The sequence below is a fragment of the Nyctereutes procyonoides genome, unplaced genomic scaffold (genome assembly GCF_905146905.1).
Source record: "Nyctereutes procyonoides isolate TBG_1078 unplaced genomic scaffold, NYPRO_anot_genome, whole genome shotgun sequence".
Classification (NCBI taxonomy): domain Eukaryota; kingdom Metazoa; phylum Chordata; class Mammalia; order Carnivora; family Canidae; genus Nyctereutes; species Nyctereutes procyonoides.
Genome location: NW_026575152.1, coordinates 579,830 through 593,595, shown reverse-complemented (window position 1 = coordinate 593,595; position 13,766 = coordinate 579,830). Strand labels below are relative to the sequence as shown.

Below are 13,766 nucleotides of genomic sequence, written 5' to 3'. Positions count from 1 at the left end.
GCTGGATAAAGTGTTCTTGGTTGCATGTTCTTCTCATTTAGGACCCTGAATATATCCTGCCAGCCCTTTCTGGCCTGCCAGGTCTCTGTGGAGAGGTCTGCTATTAATCTAATAGTTCTCCTCATATAAATTAAGAATCTCTTGTCTCTCGCTCCTTTACAGATTTTTCTCTTTATTTAGAATTTGCAAGATTCACTATTAAATGTTGAAGTGTGAATGGTTTTTATTGATTTGGGGAGGGGGAACCGCTCTATCTCCTGGACCTGAATGCCTGTTTCCCTCCCCAAATTAGGGAAGTTCTCAGCTATGATTCCTTCAAATATGCTTTCTGGCCCTCTGGCCCTCTCGGTGCTCTCTGGAATCCCAATTATATGTAAATTTTTCCTTCCAAGGCTATCAGTTATTTCCCTTAACCTTTCTTTATGGTATTTTAATTGTTTTTTGTTTTTTCCTCAGCTTCCTTCTTTGCTATCAACTTGTCTTCTATGTTGATCACTCTTTCTTCCAACTCATTAACCCTCATCATTAGGACCTCCAGTTTGGATTGCATCGCATTCAATTTTTTTTTTAATTTTGGCCTGATTAGATCTAAATTCTGCAGTCATGAGGTCTCTTGAATCCTTTATGTTTTTTCCAAAGCCACCAGTAGATTTATTTATTTATTTATTATCATTTATTTATTTATTTATTTATTTTAATTTATTTATGAAAGACACAGAGAGAGACAGAGACAAAGGCAGAGGGAGAAGCAGGCTCCATGCAGGCTCCATGCAGGGAGCCTGACATGGGACTCGATCCCAGGTCTCCACGACCATGCCCTGGGCTGAAGTCAGTGCTAAACTGTTGAGCCACCTGGGCTGCCCCACCAGTAGCTTTATAATTGTGCTTCTGAATTGGCTCTCTGACATCAAACTGTAATTGAAGTTTTCATCTTCATCTATGGAATAAATCTAAATCTCCCAAAAATAATTTTCCTAAGCAGATTTCCTATTGAAACTTCTCACTTAAATTGTGAAGAAATCATGAAAAAAAAAAAAAAAAGGTCCCCTTGTTGCTGCTTCCAGACAATGGGCTTCATCCTCATGAAAATCTGTATGGTCTGCTTCACCATCACCTGGTTCTGCCCTGACCCTTGATCTTTCTCAGGGTCTGGCTCCCAAAACTTCCGACTCCCACCGCTTCCTACCAGACACTACTATGGATATTATGTACAAAACATGAAAAAGGGGAATGTTATCAGTTGGCTATTAGTATATTCAAAATTAGAAAAAAAATCATTCTAAATGAACAGTGACTTTGATTTTATTCTCTGATAAAATTATAGGATGGATTATTAATCTGATGTGTTATAGGTGATAAAACAAATAAGCAGATCATTTTCTTTTATGATAGCATGAGTTGGTTACACATGTATTTTGAGTTCAATGTCTTTTAAAAAGTACTTAAAAACCATATACAGTAGCCTGGTTGGATGACACTATAATAGAGGATACCTATGGGTGATTTAAAAAAATAATGTCTGAAGTGTTAACTTATGAGCTCCCATCAAAATGGGGAGAACTTGGGGCACCTGGCCTGGCTCAGTCAGTTAAGATTCTGCCTTTAGCTCAGGTCATGATCCCAAGGCCCTGAGACTGAGCCCCACGTTGGCCTCCCTACTCAGTGGGGAGTCTGATTCTCCGTTTCCTCCTGCTTGTGCTTGTTCTCTCTCTCTGTCAAATAATGAATTGAATCTTTATGGGATGCCTGGGTGGCTCAGTGGTTGATAGGGTGTGATCCCAGAGTCCCAGGATTGAGTCCCACATTGCTCCCCAATGAGCCTGCTTCTCCTTCTCCCTTGTCTCTGACTCTGCCCTTCTCTCTGTGTCTCTTGAATAAATAAATAAAATCTTAATTTTTTTTAATCTTTAAAAAAATGGGGAGAACTTTATAGGCAAGTTGCAATGCTTTTCATCAATATTTTACTAGTAATGCAGATGAAGAATTAAAAGCCTTCCTCTCACTCTTCCAAATGAATCAAGGCTAACAGAAGACATAGATATAATGATTGATTGTTAACAATTCAAAATATTTCAGATAGATGTAAAAAAATCAAAGAACCAAAGAATGAAACTGATGAGAGATAAATATAAAATCTAACATTTTACTTCAAATCAATTGCATAGGACTTATAAGAACTTCTAGATTGATAGTGTCTCATTTAAAAATATATTTTGGGGGAGAGTTTCAAAAATATGTTTTAAATGTATAAACCTTAAATTCAGTATAAGGCAATGTTGTAATTGACCTAGTAAAAATGGTTCAAGCTTCAATTTCATTTTCAAAAACTGTATTATTCATATCAGTTGAGGAAACATGATGAATTAGACTGTTTGCAAGAAAATAACCAGTATTTTGAGGGATATGGAAATCATATCTTGAGAAGAACGATTGTTATAAGCAAATTATTTTTAGCGTTAAAATAGTATTTCCAATTGTGGCATAAAATAGTATTCTTCAAGTATTTGAAAGGTTAGATAGACCTATCCAGATTTATGATTCAGATTTAAATTATACTTAGATTTATATGAACTTGTATCTGTTCATATATGCTCAAAGCTTTATCCTAATTAAAACATTTCAAATGTAAATTTTTCATCTTGAAAGAATGCAATTTGACTTGGAATAATATTAAGTAAAATAATGTATGTGGAACATATAACATGGCACTAAGTATATAGTAAGCATCAAATAAATGTGATTATTAGTATTACTAATATAATATCTGTGGAATTATATTCAAGCATAAATTAGATAATTATTTGTGACATATGACCATTTATTTCAGAATGAATTTAGAACAAACATTTTTTAGCCTAAGTTTATGCTTCTAAGTAAGATTCAGTTATTGTATGGCTTATTTGCCATGTCCCCTTATAGTGTCCACTCATCTCCTTTTCACAAGTTGAAAGAATGTAGGTTTTTAAAAATCTCCTTTTGAGGAAAATGTTGAGTGTATAATTAGAACAGTTTTTAAAAAATTATTTATATTCCAGGTTTAGTATTAATTCTTCAAAATTCAAATAATCACTTCTTCATTAAGCATTTGACATATATTAATATTGCGTAAAATATTGAACCTACTGTAGTAGACTCTTGATTACCTGAGCAAATGGCAAATAACATAAATATAAACAAATTAATAAACCAAGAACCTTATTTTAATCATTGAAGTAATCATTCATTACGATATAAATCTTTTATCAGTGCTAAAATATTTAATAAATTTTAATATTACCATTTTCTTTTTATTCTGTAAAAGTCTGTCTCTGTCAGGAATGCTGAAGAATAGAAGAGACTTTATAAGAATTGAATAATGAGTATCCAGTAAATGTTCCATCTTTATTTATTCATATATGAAGCAAGTTTTTATTGATCATGAATCTATGCCAGACCAATGTGGTAGATACCAGGAATATGTCAAATTAAAAAAAAAAAATTCACAGTCTTTAGTTTCATGGAGCCTGTAGTCTAGTAGAAAAGTCAGACATTAACCAACTAATCACATAATTATTTGTAAAATAACAACTGTCACAACTACTAGAGAAGTGAGGAATGTAGGCCTCTGATAGTGTGTGTGTGTATATATATATATATATATAATATATATATATATATAAGAGTTATTTTTCTAATCAAAGGGGGTCATGGATAGCTACCCTGAGGAAGTGATAATTGAGCTGATTTATGAATATGAACAAGAGTTTACTTGAAGAATTTTCAGGAAACCCAGTCCATTTAGTGGGAATAGCATGTACAAAAACCATGTATCAGGAAGAAGTGCTGGAAAGGAAAATAGTTCCACATGTAAATGTTGAGGTAGATTGAAGAGAGTCTATCTAAATATGTATGGACTATGTTAAAGAGTTTAATCTTTTTCCTAAGAGCAACACAAATCTATTGAAAACCTTTAAACTATGACAAGGGACAGGATTAGATTTTCTCTATAAAAATATTACTTTGTCTGTAATGGGGAGATTAAGAGAAGAAAATGCTAGATTTCAGGTAAACTGATAATGAGCCCATAAAAGCAATGGTGAGAGCTGGAAATAATAGAAAAGTGAGTGGTTATTAGGATTCCTAGGAGGTAGAATCAACAGTGACAGACAGGATAGGAGGCATAAGATTGGAAAAGATAATGAGACCACCAAGCTTTAAGACTTATGTGAAAAGATACTCACTGAAACAGGAAACATGGGAAGAGGACCAGTTAGAGTTGAACACCATGAATATGGCCTTGGCCATATTAAATTTGAGGTATTTTGAGACATCTAATAGAAATGTAGTTACATAAATCAGTCTAGACTGTAGAACTCAGATATACCTAGAAAAATAAATTTGTAAATCTGATATATAAATGGGGACAATGGAAGTAACGGATATAAAAGGATTGCCTAGGCAGCAGATCTCAAATGAGAAAAGTCTGTAAGGCCCAAGTCCAGAGGATTGCTAACATAAGCTTGAAAATAGAACTGAAAAAGTAGTTTATATCATGTCATGAAATCCAAGGAAAAGAATGCTTATGATGGAGAGAGTAGTCACTGTCAAAGGTCAAGAAACCTAAACAGATGAGCACTAAAAAGATGAGCACTAAGTCGTGTCCATTTCACTCAGCAATGCAAAAATAAAGAAGTGCTGTGTTCAGTGAGTAATAGAGTACTTAACAATATGGGTACGAAAGAATCTTCCCAGACTCACTAGGAAGTTTGGAAATAGAGACAAATCTTTAGAGAAAATTGTGAAAAAGGGGGAGAGAAAGTATAACTGGGATTCAGAAGTCATGGAGGGGAGGACAGGCTTTTCTGTTTTTGTTTTTATTTTAATGCAAAAGAATTACAGAATCCTTTCATAGAAAATTTACAGTTGTTAGGATGATGTTTAATACATAAAAAAAAAACCAGGAGTTTAAATAATTGAAAGGAGGGATTGGTTAATAAGTTTACTGATGGATGGAGGGTTGGTTTTTGGAAGGAAGACAGCTCCTCCAATGTAAATAGAGGTTAAATAGAATAGGGATATGGGTTGAGAGATAACGGTTAAATAGAATGGGGTATAGATTGAGAGATAGAAATAAGCCTGAATTTTAAACTGACATCTATGTTCTCCACAAAATATCAGTAAAGGTCATCTTCCAAGAGTTGGGGTGGGGGTGTACTGAGAAGATTAAATGTTTAATGAGGTAAAGATTTGAAACATATAAACTGTACAAATGAATTGACATGTATGCATACATAAACAGATAAACAAATGATGAGGAAGAAAGGAAGAAATGGAGAGAGAGAAGAAGAAAAGAATAAAGAGAAAAGGGAAAGAAAGGAAAGAAGGCAGTGAATGAGGAAGGGAATATACAAATTATCATTTGTTTCTAATAATTTTTGGTAGTTTTGAAAGATTCAAGAAGTTTTGGGGCTATCTTTCTGAATCAGTGGTTCTTGGTATTTTTTTTTCTGCTCCAGTAAAATTTCTCTTATACAAGTAAAGATTATCACATATTCATATCAAGCACAATGATCTGCTATATTATTGATTCTGAAGGAGAAGATGAAGTACTTCCTCAGAAGTAGGAAATCTCAGAAATAGGAAAATATGCGCATATGTTTTTATGTTGTGTCTGAATGTAAATGTATTTGTGCAGTTTGAAAAGGCCATTAAATGATTCTGAGATGTCCTCCAGAGGGAGACTGGGAATTTCTAGCCAAGTTTTAAAAGTGGACCAGAATTTAGGAAGTTCTCCATAAAAAAAAGACAGGCAATTATTATTTTAATAAATATTTTAGCACATACAATAAAATCAGTTTCCTTTTTCAAAAAGTGCACAGTATTCCTTAGATATCTATTTTCCATTATAGAAATTCGCTTCATGATACTTAAAAGTATCTATTAGTAGAATCACTGTGTGACCATTCCAATTCATAATCATTTACTTGTTAAACAATTATTTATCAACAAAATATTGATGAATATTTACAAATATTCAGTCAACTTGTCAGTAAGTTCTGCCTTAGGTGAAATTTTCTGATTTTAATTTAGTCATAAAATGCTTTAGGTTACTAGTCCATCAATTAATTACTAAATTACTGATCCATAGTACTGTAATGTCCTGAAAAATTAAAGGCGACTTCTGAAAGCCTAATTGAATCTTGGAGAGATATTTATTCAACATTAGTATTAAGATAAATGTGTCAACTCACAATAATCACACTAAACTTAGGTACCTTCATTTCACAAATGAATAAACTGAAGCTCAGGATAGATAGAACTGAAGAAGTAAGGATCCAGGTTAGATTTTCAGTCTGAAAAGACCCGCTTCCTAATATCTAGCTATAGAAAATAAATACGTGAGCTGGAAAACAATAATAATTATTTTTCTAAAAAAGTTCGTTTTCATGTAGTGTTATTAAATTTAATACCTCTCTATAAGTATAAACTCAGTGTTTATTACTAACATGGCCCTGTTGCAATATAAATAGCGCAATAAAAAACCCACAAAATTTTAGACTCTTTTAAGGTAAAAATTGTCCTAGTTATTTTAACCACCTACCATATGAGTTATTTGGAAAACGAAGAATTTTATGCAATAGGGTAAGTGGTTATGAGGACAGGTTTGGAGTAAGAAAACTGAGCTTTAATATTGGCTTTTATACTTATTAACTATGAGCACTAAATGAGTTACTTAATTCTTTGTGGTTTCTCTATCTATGAAATGGAGGGGAAAACACATAATTCATGATGTATTAGAAGGATTAAATAAGAAATTTATTTAACTACTTAGTACTGGGCCAACAGCAAATATATATGGATTGATACATGTGTGTAAATGTATATGCATACACACACACACACACACACACACACACACACAAACACAAGAGAGGGACTCCTGGGTGGCTCAGCAATTGAGCGTCTGCCTTTGGCCCAGGGAGTGATCCCAGGATCTGGGATCGAGTCCCACATTGGGTTCCTTGTAGGGAGCCAGCTTCTCCCTCTGCCTCTCTCTCTCTCTCTCTCTCTCTCTCTCTCTCTGTCTTTCATGCATAAATAAATAAAATCTTAAAAAAAAACACAAGAGGTTTAAATTTAGCTTAGAATAGTTTTGAAGCCATTATTACTTCAGAGACTAGATTTATTTGAACTGGTTTAGCATTCCATTAGGTATGTTACTTTTCATATTGTTTTTGTTTTTGTTTGTTTGCTTGCTTGCTTGTTTGTGTTGGTCTCCAAAAGCAATAAAACCAGTTTCCATACTTACTCCTTCATAAAACAATAATAATACGTAATAAATATGTATTATAACAAAATAAAAACAAAAATGTTCAACAATTTAATATAGTATTTGTCTGGAAGGAGCTTCCCACAGCCTTACTCATAGCCATGGATCATTATTTCAAACAAAATATATCTTTTAGATATTTAAATATGTGTTCTCATATTGTAGAATTTAAATGTAATTCATTTGTTCTGTTATCGCAATAGTACATAGCAATTTTGCTGTGAGGTTCAAATAAGTAAAACAGAATGTTTAGTTTAGAGTGCTATCACTGATACACATTGAAAAGAAGGGTTGTTATTCCAAGAAAAATTATGTCTCATTAAGCTTTAATTTTTCATTAAAACATTTCTGAGGTTTATACAATAAAATCATAGTTGAGACTTTTGGCAAATGGCATTATAACTTAGTGCTATATGAAAGTTCTAACGAACTGCAATGTATTTAGAGCTTAATAATATCAATTCTGATGCAGAGAAGTCTAAACCAAAGGTAAAATGCTAGGTTGAGGTGTCTTGTTTTTTGTTTTTTATTTTAATTACCAGCCTGATAATTTACATGTTAAGAACATAATTAAATATCTTGGGAAGAGAAAAGATTCTTTAGAATAAGTCTTACCTTTGCTACTGTGTTAAATATGGCTTTGATAAAATGACCCAAGGAAAACAGACAATTTCCTTCAGGTGTTATCTGTGTCTGAAATATTCTTCCCTGATTTCACATGCACTGATAATATGAACAAGGTAATTTATCTGACTCTTGTAGAGCAAGGTTTGTAGTAAGAAATGCAAAATTCACACGGAGTTTCCCTCTAAGAAGTCTGTGCAGTGTTTTTTGGTTTATATAAAAAGACTAAAGATGTTGCCTCAGGCATCTATTTTCTTTTCCTTAAGGCAAGCTGAAACATCACAAATCAAATTGTTTTTCACATTGTTAATTTAATATTTTCTCTTTCAATTTCTCAGAGAGCCGACATAGGGATTTCTGCTTTAACTATCACTCCAGATCGTGAGAATGTTGTGGACTTTACAACACGCTATATGGACTACTCAGTGGGAGTACTACTTCGAAGGGCTGAAAAGACAGTGGATATGTTTGCCTGTCTTGCACCATTTGATCTCTCTCTATGGGCTTGCATAGCTGGCACTGTTCTTCTGGTGGGTCTTCTGGTCTACCTCCTGAATTGGCTTAATCCCCCACGATTACAAATGGGATCAATGACTTCTACTACTCTCTACAACTCCATGTGGTTTGTGTATGGATCCTTTGTACAGCAAGGTAAGGAGAATAAATACATTTTATTATGAAAAAGGAATATGTTTCAAAAGCCATGAATCAGTTAAGAATGTTCTGTATCTGACATCAATAAGCGTTCTAAAGGGTCTTCACAGCAATGCTCAGAAAAGAACATTTCCTACTCTTTCCTAGAGGATCTCAAACACAGCAGGTTTCCCACAAAAATGGTTCATTATCTTTTGATGTAGGTTCAATTTCATCAACAAAGCCAAAAATGAATGTCAGAGGTGAGGTTCACAAGAAAGTCAAGATCAGATTTCCCCTCCTCCCCACCACCTAATTTTTTTTTACCCTTTCTCTGTCATTCTGAGAAATAGTCTTACTAAGATGAAACAATTTACTACCAGAGCAGATACTGTTTAATTATTTACATATGTAAGACATGCTGAGACTGGTTCTTGGCTCAGAGACATTATTTAATGTATTAAAAATATTTAATGATAATGAAAAAACTTTGATTAATTTAAGATTCTGATAAGAAACTTTGTCTTATCTTTCATCTTAATATTTAATCTTTACCAATGATTTAATTTACAATGTCATGATATTCTAAAGAATGTCTTTGTTTTGTTATTCAATATTTAATCTGCCCTACTCTTTAAAATGTCTAGTCAATTCTTTGACTCTCATCATTTTAGAATAGAGTAATACTTATTGAATTCCTTATTTGAGACTATTGCCATTGTACAGAATGAAATAATAGAATACTTAGTGGATCGATAGTTTCTTACAAACCTGTCACATGTATTGAAGAAGAGAAATACGTATCACAGTAGAGATACGTGACATGTTTGCCTTAATGTTTGCAAATCTCATTTTTTTAATTCACACTTGCTATTAGATTTGCCATTAAATTTGAGTAGTTGTTCTCAGATGCATACTCTTATTTGAGACCACTGACCCAGAGAGGGCCGAGAACACAGCCCTTAGAAAAGGAATGGATTAGAGGAGTTTTCAGTGGTAACTGAGAAGGAGTAATGAGAAAGACTCAAGTACCATGTATTCCATGCAGTGGTATACATACCAAGTAAAGACAATATTTAAAGATGGAGGGTTTGGTTGACCATGTTGACATTTCAAAAAATCAAGTAAAATTAAGACTTGAAAGATATTTATTGGATTTAAAAATAAACTTGTTATTGGTAGTATACCAGTGACCATATCTGGATAACCAGTTCCTCCAAACAAACCAAATTTATGGCTCAGAAGTTTAGACAGGACATAGGGAGGATGGCTTGTCTTTACTCAGTGATGTGTGAGTACTCAACTAGACAACTCAAGGTCTGAAGATGAACTCATCTGAAGGCTTATGCATTTCACTTACATGTCTGGTGGCTGATGCTGGTAGTTTCCTTTTTCTTCTATGTTCTCTCTTCGTGGGATGGCTTGGCCTTTCTCACAGGATGGTAGATAATTTTTCCATAGAGAGCATTCCAAAAAAGAGGAAAAAAAAGAGTCAATGAAACATAAAAATGATGGGGCCCCTAGATGGCTCAGTCGGTTGAGTATCTGCCCTCAGCTCAGGTTGTGATCCTGGGGTCCTGGGATCAAGCCCCATGTCAGGCTTCCTGCTTAGCAGGGAGCCTGCTTCTCCCTCTCCTTCTGCTGCTCCCCCTGCTTGTTCATTCTCTCTCTCTCTCTCTCTCTCTCTCTCTCTCTCTCAAATAAATAAATTAAATATTAAAAAAATAAACATAGAAATGTTATTGCCTAGATTGGGGATCACAAATTTGTGTGATGGTGTGAGTTTTTCTTGCAGGGAAAATCCTGGTTTTGACCATCTCATGACTTTGTTATAAGAATTAAAATGGCTAAAGATTATGAAGTTCTTATATAAAATAACTTATATAAGGGTCACATAATTATCAAATAAAAAATAAGAACAAATCAGACTTAGCTGTGGGTAGTTAGGCACATGGAAAAAGGATAACAAGGCAAATTATTTTAGATTATTGGCAAGATAATGGTTAAAATGGTAGCTCTTCAGGTACATGAAACAATAAAAAAATAATGCAGTAAGAATAAGATTGGAAAGTAATAGAGTAGTAGTGGGAGATAATAAAGTTTTTGAGGAGGCCAAAGAACAAAAGTGGAAACATCAGTGTGAGGGAGTTTGAAGTTTGTATTTATCAATTCCTGAAGTTAAGATTCAGTAAAGGACTTCAAAGCTGATCAAGGAAAAAAAATAATAAAAATAAATAATAAAAATAAATAAAAAAAACAAAGCTGATCAAGGAACTGTGAGCACAGAGGACTGATTAAACTATTTGCAATGATGGTCAGTTCAGACGGGAGAGAAAAAATGAGCCATGTGCCAAAACTGTCAATATATGAGGAGAAATAGCTAGGAGATGTTGATAGATATGAGTACTGACTAAAATAAAAGTTGGTATAGTTAGATATAATTAACCTGTGTTTTCATCTTACTTCTTCCCAATCTGCCCAATTTTCTGCACATGGTTTTAATAACCACTAATATGCAGTTGATCCCCGAAATCTGTATCACCTATTCTTTAATTTTAGTTTTGTATATCCAGCTGCCCACTAGACCACTCTCTGGATATAGCAAAAGCACCATGAACTCCAACGCTGATTCATTTTACACTTTAAAACTTTGTAGCTTCTCATATTCTCTATTCCAGCTGATGCATTACCAGCCACTCAGATATACAGGTTAGAAACTTTGAAAACAGTTTGGATTTCTCTTTCTTCTATCCTTTATATCCCATAACCAAGTCCTATGAATTTTACCTTCTAAATATTTCTAGAAGTTGAAATCTTGTCTCACCTAGTAGACTGATGAGCCTACACTGCTACCTAGATTAGGCCTACTTCATTTCTCATCTGAACTACAGGAATCTTGTTAACAAATCTTTCTTTTTTCAATTTGGTCCCCTGCAAACATATGCTCCACATACTTGCAGATATATCCAAGTTATTTCTATCAGGGAGAGCTAACTACATAATTCCCATTCTTTAAATATTTTCATGGCTCCTCAATGCCCACAGTTTAAAAGTCTGAGTTATTTAGAACATGAACAATATTCCACTATTGGGCTCCTTCCAGGGCTCAATTCTCATTTCTTACCACTCATGCCTCACATTTAATTGTTCAGTTATTCCAAATGGCTTTTGTCCCTTGGACATAAGACTGCATCATGACTCTCTGCCACATACGTCTGCTCCTTTCAATTCCTGAAGTGCCTTTATTACTAAGCTGCTTAATCTTTATTTGTACTCTTTGGTTTCATATGGCAAATTGCTATGCATCCTCTAATTCTGGCTGTGATCTCGCTTCTTTTAGGAAATATTTGCTGGGATTAGGGACCATCTTCTATGCTTCTGAAGATATATTTATCATAACACATAAACTATTATGTAATTGCCATTTTTTCATTTGTTTCTGAGTCCTTTGAGCATAAAAGTGGCTTATCTTTATAGTCCCTTTTCCTACAGTTCAGTGTCTTGTACATATTAAGTGTTCGATAAATGAAAAATGATCAACTAAATGAATAAATACATGCTAAATAGTTAACTAAACAAAGCATAGTGTTAACTGTAATATTGTGCTTATTAGATTATAATTTGTTCCCCAATGATCTAAACTAATTAAACCTAACAGGAAGTGACTCAGAATGTCTCTACTAGTGTATTTTACTAGGAAGCTAAGATGAGGAACTTATAAATAAGATCTCCAATCTGTTGAAACTTTATTTTTGAGGATTTGACATGCTTTCTGAACTCTGCCTATAGGTAGCCATATTTTAGAAAGTTTGGGGGCGTATCCAAGAGAAAAATATAAGTAAAATTATCCATATGGTTAGCATGCTTTTCTAGTTGTGTAAACATGACACAGATATCAAAAGTTATAAATATGATAAGCACTTTTTCATCCTAACTAGGTCTTTAAATGAATTGTACAGCCTGTTGGTTGATTGTACATTTATACAAATTCCTAGTGATGGATAATGCTGAATTGCATATGATTAACTACTTGATCTTTGAAATGCTGCCATTCTTCCACTTCCTAACAATGAAAAGGTGAATTTGTTAAAAGGTACAGAAAGCATCTTTACATTTGGATTAAAAATAAATTTAGAAAAAGCTCCTAAACCCTATGAAAAAAAGAATTAGTCAATGACAGAGTCCGTGCACAGGCCTGGAGTTAAAGGTAGTAATAATTTTCAATAAAAATATGTTCTTTTTAAGAAGTACAGCTGTTATTCAGAATTACAGTCTTTATTGAACCACTAGACCAGATTGAATAGGGATAAAAAGCATTTCATGTATTATCAAATAAATTTCTGAAAAAAAAAGAGTTTAGGGATAGGTAAAAGAAAAATGTTAAACATGTGTCAGTTGTTTACTAATTCTGATTTTTAAAAGTCTGTAACTTCAAAGCATTCTGGAAAAATAGCTCAGGGAATCCAACTGTGCAAAAGCAGTATGGCCCATTATAGAGATAAACCTAGTACATCTGTTTGGCTGAAACATTAAAGCTTGTGAATTAGATAGTTAAATGCATGAATGAGAGACCAATTTTATGCAAGTTTTGTTGTCATTTTATATCCTTTATTTCCATGTCTACATGCATCTCTCTGCAATCAACATACTTAAACAACTAGGGTTTGATTTTTGAATATCCCTTATGTTAGCTTTATGGGTAGTGACTCTTAATATCATCTGGGCCTGGGGGGTGGGAAGCCTCTATGACTTTTTCACATATGTGCTTGTATACAATTTTTTTTTGCTGTTTACTTGCAAAGGAAAATTTCAGAGTTTGCTTCAGATGCTTTTGTCTGATTGTAGGAAGTATAAATATATATAGTCACAGAAAACATTTGAAGCTATGACATGTTTATTTACCAGCAAGCATTTATTAAGTCCTTAACTAAGAGAGCACCAACTATATGCCAGGAACGGGAAGAACAAAAGGAAAACAAGGAATAACCACATTAACTGATTTCGTTACTATGTCTTGGGTATGCTGTATATCATGCCCAACCTAGATGTTCAGAGTATGGTCATAAATAAGAAAGACACAGTTCTTGCAGTCTTGCTTGGAACCATCTAAATGGGCCATAGCCAAATGGGACCATAAAAACCATTTCCGATGAGAAGAGCAGACAGCATTATTGGAAAGAATAAAGAAGGAAAATTCCTT

General features: G+C 33.6%; 1 protein-coding gene across 1 annotated transcript in view; it reads left to right on the top strand.

The window, feature by feature from the left end:
* The window catches only part of GRID2 (glutamate ionotropic receptor delta type subunit 2), a 1,428,782-nt gene that overhangs the window by 1,158,578 nt on the left and 256,438 nt on the right, over positions 1–13,766 (top strand). Inside the window, exon 11 of the mRNA XM_055313240.1 lies at positions 8,272–8,584. Within this exon, the coding sequence (XP_055169215.1) occupies positions 8,272–8,584 (313 nt within the window). The remainder of the gene's footprint in view (positions 1–8,271; positions 8,585–13,766) is intronic.